Genomic DNA, 6043 nt, shown 5'->3' with positions numbered 1-6043 from the left:
GTACTGAACATCTTAAAATGCAACAAAGAAGATTCATTGGGACCATACCCATTGGATTTGGCGCCTTGTTTGGAGATGCAAACATTGATTTGATGAGATTAATAATTGACTGTTTTATGAAAGATGCTTAGCGTCAGTTTAGGTTTAGATTATGTAAATGAAATGAAATATGAGTAAATGGGCTTGTTAATAATACATAAGAAAGGATTTGAAAGTAAGTGGGAGTGAAATGACTTTTTGAGCTCCTTTATAGAGTCGCATAAGTAAAAGGTGCTCCTACACATCCATCATACTTGTAACGCACTAATAATAATATGAAACTAACCAATTGTCGGCTACATTACTAAAATCACACAAATAAAATGATCCAAACCGTCCAAAGTTGGCCATCTAAATGGACGATTAAAAAAGATGTTGGCAAGTTGTTTGTTTGTGATCCTTACATTTGTGGACCATCCATTGCTCGAAAATTTCACATTTTTTTTTTTTTCGTAAAAGTATATATTTCAATAGGTTTATCATAATCATTCTATTAAATATCACATATATACAGTTATTTGAGATATTAAAACTGATTTAAAATATCATATATGTTCATGTGAATATATTAAAAACTGTCAATCTTTTCAATTCCTCACATTTACATCTATTTACTTCCATCCAAACACAACTGAATATGTCATTTACTCCCTGTTGGAGGCAAATGGAGAAAAATGGGAGCTTATAAATGAAGATAAATGGAAAATGAAACTGGAAGTAAATGAATTAGGAATAAATGGCTTACTCACGAGTGTTAGGATGAGAGTAAATGAAATGCTTTTGAAATCCAATTATTTTATTCAGATGGTGAATGAGAGGAATTGTAATGCATTGTAGTTTTTCAATACATCAATAGGAACATATGCAATACTCTAAATCAACTTTAATATATTAAATTAGTGTACATATGTGATATTTAACAAATTTATTATAATAAACATATTGAAAAATATACATTAACCAAAAATGAGGAAATTTAGAGCTTGGGATAGGCCACAAATTTAAGGATCACAAACAAGCAACTTATCAATATTTTTGGATCCGTTCATTTAGATGGTCAACATTGGACAATTTGAATCATTTTATTGGTGTAATTTTAGTGATGTAGCCGATAATTAAATGATTTTAAAGTATCAACAATGTCTCATGTGCATGTTGAATATATGTGTAAAGGCATTTTTGTTTACTCATATTACTCTTCAAGGGAGTTCAAAACTGCATTTCATCCCATTTACTTCTAAATCCTTTTCTAGAGAGAGAATTTCATTTACATACATATTTACTTCCATTTTATTTATAAAAATAAATAAAATCAAAATTTAAAGTTAACAAATTTTAACCAAAAATCAAGATTAAGCATTAAAACTACATATTTTTAGAAATTGTTTATGCAAATAGCCGTAAGCCATAATAGGTTACTGATTTATAGCCAATAAAAGCTATAGTGTGCTGAAGATCTTTAGATCAAACTTTCTGGCCCAACCTCTTTATAAATCCTAGCTCTTGGAGAGATTGTCCTCAAATTTGTTTTACATCAGCATTGTTTCTAGTTATTGATCATCTAAACTGGGCCAGGACAGAATAAATTCAATTTCTAAGTAATCTCAGAGTGCAAGCATATCATCCGTCAGTCTGACAGATGATATGCTGGTAAGTGTGTGGTAAGCACATCATCTCTCTTTCTCATGTTGCATGGTAAGTGTGCTGGATTTGATGAATGCATTGCAATAAATGATGAGATAAATGCATGCATTGCGTGTTGCATTGAATTCTGTTATGGTCGTTGGTGGCAGCATAATTCACGAGGACGGCTGGCATTCTGTCCCTTTTTATGGAGAGTGAGAGAGAGAGAGAGCACCCCCAATATCTTCCGATCACTGGTCTGCTGTATTTCCCTTCTCAACTATCTAGTCCGCAGGCCAGCAACCAAAAGGTCAATGTTGTCCTATCAAGGATATTTTTAGCATGGTACATCCAAGCTCGAATACCACAGACCAATGGTCTGGATTGCACAACCATGGCCCACCTTGTCAGAATTGAAAACCATTACAAATGAAGAGAAGGAAGATCTTCTATACTAATCCTATCATCATCAACGTCCAAGACATCGAGGAATACAATATTTAGTCCAAAAATCAGGCATGTTGACTCATCAGGCAACCACACCGACAGTTGATACAAGTTGACAAATGGTCTGATTCAGGGTACTCATGATCCACGAAATGATTATTTAAGCTAGAGAAAGGAACTTGAGGCTTGCTTTCTGGGTTTTAGCCCGTGTCTCGGTGGTAGTCGGGTCTAAGCTGCTCGACTGCTAGTTCAACTGTGTCAACGCTTAATCAAATTACTAAAAGATACTAAAATAATAATAATAATAATAATAAGAAGATTATCTCAGATTAGATTAAAGTTGTATGAAGTGTTTAAGTTTCTAAATTTCTGCATTCTGTATCCAACAAATCCAGAATAAGTGAAAAACAAAACAGAAATATAGCATTGAATCACTTAACCGTGGCAGCAGAGAAACACATAATGGTTGTATTCTTCAATCTAACACCTGGAAGATCCTCCAATTAAAAGTTAAATTGTAGTTATTCTGAAGTGCACAGAACGAGACACTGATGAGCTAAGAAAAGAAGAAAAGAAAACGAACCACAAATTGGGATACAAAAAATATCAACATGAGCATGACAGAGAGGTAGGAAGCACCATCCATCATAGTTCAAAGAACCAAGTTCAAACATTTTGTAGCTTCTTTAAAATGGAGTCTTCATAAGCCTGATAACCAGCACCAACAAGATTACTTAGATTTTGAGCTTCAATAGGAGGTGTGCTTGATAAATGATTGTCATCAGGATGTAGAGGAACAACATCAAGAGGGTTTGATACATCCCCACGCATACTTTGTGATGCAGAAACCTGGCAAGGGAAATACAACAGATGAGTACTGAATGAAATATTAGCTGAGAGAGAGAATTATTGATGAATACAGTAGCAGATAAAAACTATCAAAACAACAAACAAACACAAAACAAGTTCTGGATTGTGGGGACGTACAACAAGACAAGGACAGACCATTTATAATAATAATAATAATAAATGATGCCTGATAGGTGCTAATGTAGTAATCACAACAATCATATGAAAACAACTATTCCTTAGTATTTCTGTCACTAATTTCACAGGCCCTTCTCAGGGTATCAAATGATGTTTGAATGGCAAAAAATCAGCATTGTTTAAAAGCCTATTGAGCTATCCTTAAAAGTTCAAACAGACCCAAGATTATGTGATTCTAACATCATTTAAGGACACGTCAAATATGATTCAAGCTGCATGGATTAATTGACTTGAAAAAGCGATGCTCTTTTTAGGCTATCTATAATTGGTGGATGCGCTATGAAAAACCGATGCTCTTTTTAGGCTATCTTTTATTTTTTCCATTTTTTTTTTCTGAATTTTCTATAAATAGTGGAAAGATCTTACAGTTTAGATTTGTTTTAAGAGCTGATCCAACGTAAACCCTATCGTAATGGACAATTCAATCCTAATTTTAGAAACACCCGTTAATTATTCTTTTAGTTGATTAACCGGTTATTTAGTGGTCTTTTGGAACCTGTAAAATTTTAAGTTATAAACACTACACATGAAACTTTTGGCTTTAAGCTATGAGGAGTTTAGGGGTGGGGGGTGGTGGTACAAGCCACCCTTGACGAGCTGTCCCCCCACTCTTGAAGAATATAAATAAATAAATAAATATGACTGACTTGTAATCCAAAACACAAAACACAGCAAAATGCTAGGATTCTAAAGGGAGTTGATTATGTGTGGCCCTTACCATGGGGCCCACCTTGATATATGTATTCTATCTCCACACCGTCCATCCGTTTTTCCATATCATTTTAGGGCAGGAGGCCAAAAATGAAGTAGATCCAAATCTCAGGTGGACCATACCATAGTAAACAGTGGTGATTGACCATTAAAAACTTCTTGTGGGCCACCAAAAGTTTTGCGTAAAGCTGATATTGTTTTTTTACCTTCATCCATGTTTATGTGACCTTATCAACAGGTTGGATTGCAAATAAACATTACACAAGCATTATGGTGGGCTCTAGGAAGTTTTTAATGGTGGGAAATTCAATCACCACTGTTTCCTATAGTATGGTCCATCTGAGATTTTAATCCGCTTCATTTTGGGATCATGTGTTAAAATGATATGGAAAAATAGATGGACAGCATGGATATAGAATACATACATCAAGGTGGGCTGGCCCCTACAGTAAGGGCCACTCCTTCTTGGGTCCTAATCTGCTCCCGATTCTAAAAGCCCCTGTAACCAGTAAACAGTTTACAGCAATTACAGGCATCCAAACAGCCATGTAATGTCTTTACGTGTAAACTCTTTACAACTAAAAGGATTTTATAGTAAGAGCATGTAGTTGTAAGTAGGAAATAATCATATAGCATTTGGAAGTTTATGGTCAGAGAGAGCAGAGAACGACACAATAGTTTGCATGAGGTACTGTTGTTGGAGTATGTATTTCCGTTTTCTACAAAAATGGAAAGAAGAACGAGTCTTCACACTTAGCTTACACAGTTATATTCTACGATCTAAATAGCCAGTATCATGCTAATTGATGGTTTTGCAGAGGAAGAAAGAAACGTACCGCACCCTCCTTTGTTGCCATGACAACAAGAGCTGATCTCTTCTTCTTCGACCTTTTGCCCCGGATCACCACAACCTCGACCTTTCCAAACCTCGTGAATAACTTCTTCAGCCTCTCCGCACTGTAATCTTCACCATCCCTTTCCCAAGAGACCTTCAAAACTCTCGCCTTTTCCAAACCTTCCCTGGTCCCGCTGCCCTCCTCCGCAGCATCCGTTTTTTTCTTGGCGTGCGTCTCCCGAATCCTCCTCACTTCTTCCTGAAACTTTTGAGCAGCCCTCTCATCCTCCGCCTGGGCCTTGTCTTCTGGATCAACGGAAAATGCGGCACGCTCCCGTTCCTCAAGATCGGACATCATCCTCCGGCGCTTGGAGTCGAGATGGAAAACACGGCGGAGGCGATCGTTCCTGGCACGGAGGAGGGCATCGAAGGCTTTTCGAGCATCGGGATTCTTGAGAATCTCGTAAGAGGAAGTGATTTTTTGGAAGGTGGAGTGGGCATGGGGGTCGTCGGGGCGCTTGTCAGGATGAGAGGAAAGAGCTTTTGCCCTATATGCTTTCTTGATATCTTCTGGGGTTAGCTTGGCGCCCTCTTCGCCCGATGGAAGTCCTAAAATTTCATAATGATTATCTCCTTCCGCGTCCATGCAGAACTCCCTCTCTCTCTCTCTCTCTCTCCCTCTCCCTACTCCCTCTTGAGAACTCCCTCTTCCCTCTCTCTCTATCTCTCCCTCGTTGAGAAACTCCCTATCTCTCTCCCTCTTGCGAGTACGGGTTAAATTGGGATATATCTCGTATTTTTGTAATAATATAAACTGACCAGCTATATATAGCTGCCCTGTCGTGCGAGGACGGGACGCGGATTTCCTGCGAAAGGCTTTCGCTGGAAGATCCTGCGCGGGGAACCCAGGTTGGGGCAGCTGTGATGATTTTGAGAAATCCTCTCCGTCCATCCGTTTTGTGAGTTCATTTTATGCTAGAAAAACAAAAATAAGCCGTACCTAATTCTCAGGTTGGCCAAAGATGTGAGAATTGAATTTCAACAGTTGAAATATTCGTGGGCCACAGAAGTTTTGAATCATCCTCATATTTGTTTTCAGCTCATCCTAGTATGAAAGACGTTATTAACGGTATGGATGGCATGTAAACATCACTGTAGAACCCAGTGAGGTTTCAACGGTCTAAATTTCCTGATTACCTTTTCCTTTAGTACGGCGCACTTGAGTCGTAGATCCTGCTCGATTTTACTCTCATTTCCTAAAATGAGCTCACAAGCCCGATGGACAGAGTGGATTCCATACAAACATCACGGTGGGCCCCTTCTGGGTTCCCAGGGCAGGAA

The 6043-nt window shown here is 37.8% G+C and overlaps 1 protein-coding gene across 1 annotated transcript; it reads right to left on the bottom strand.

Moving 5' to 3' along the window:
• Nucleotides 1-2556: 2556 nt before the first annotated feature.
• On the bottom strand, nt 2557-5379 carry LOC131257967 (uncharacterized). The gene is made up of 2 exons (XM_058258953.1): nt 4704-5379; nt 2557-2958 (listed from the first exon to the last, which is right to left on the bottom strand). The coding sequence occupies exons 1-2, from the start codon at nt 5346-5348 to the stop codon at nt 2776-2778; spliced, it is 828 nt and encodes a 275-aa protein (XP_058114936.1). The 5' UTR covers nt 5349-5379; the 3' UTR covers nt 2557-2775.
• Nucleotides 5380-6043: the final 664 nt, after the last annotated feature.

The sequence above is a fragment of the Magnolia sinica genome, chromosome 10 (assembly GCF_029962835.1).
Source record: "Magnolia sinica isolate HGM2019 chromosome 10, MsV1, whole genome shotgun sequence".
Taxonomy (NCBI): domain Eukaryota; kingdom Viridiplantae; phylum Streptophyta; class Magnoliopsida; order Magnoliales; family Magnoliaceae; genus Magnolia; species Magnolia sinica.
This window is presented reverse-complemented; position numbering and strand designations above follow the sequence as displayed.

Bases quoted from the DNA above. Each gene is read 5' to 3' on its own strand.
- LOC131257967 (XM_058258953.1), bottom strand. From the start codon at position 5,348: ATGGACGCGGAAGGAGATAATCATTATGAAATTTTAGGACTTCCATCG. The intron at 2,959-4,703 runs GTACGTTTCTTT...TTCCCTTGCCAG, and splicing joins TGGCAACAAAGGAGGGTGCG to GTTTCTGCATCACAAAGTAT.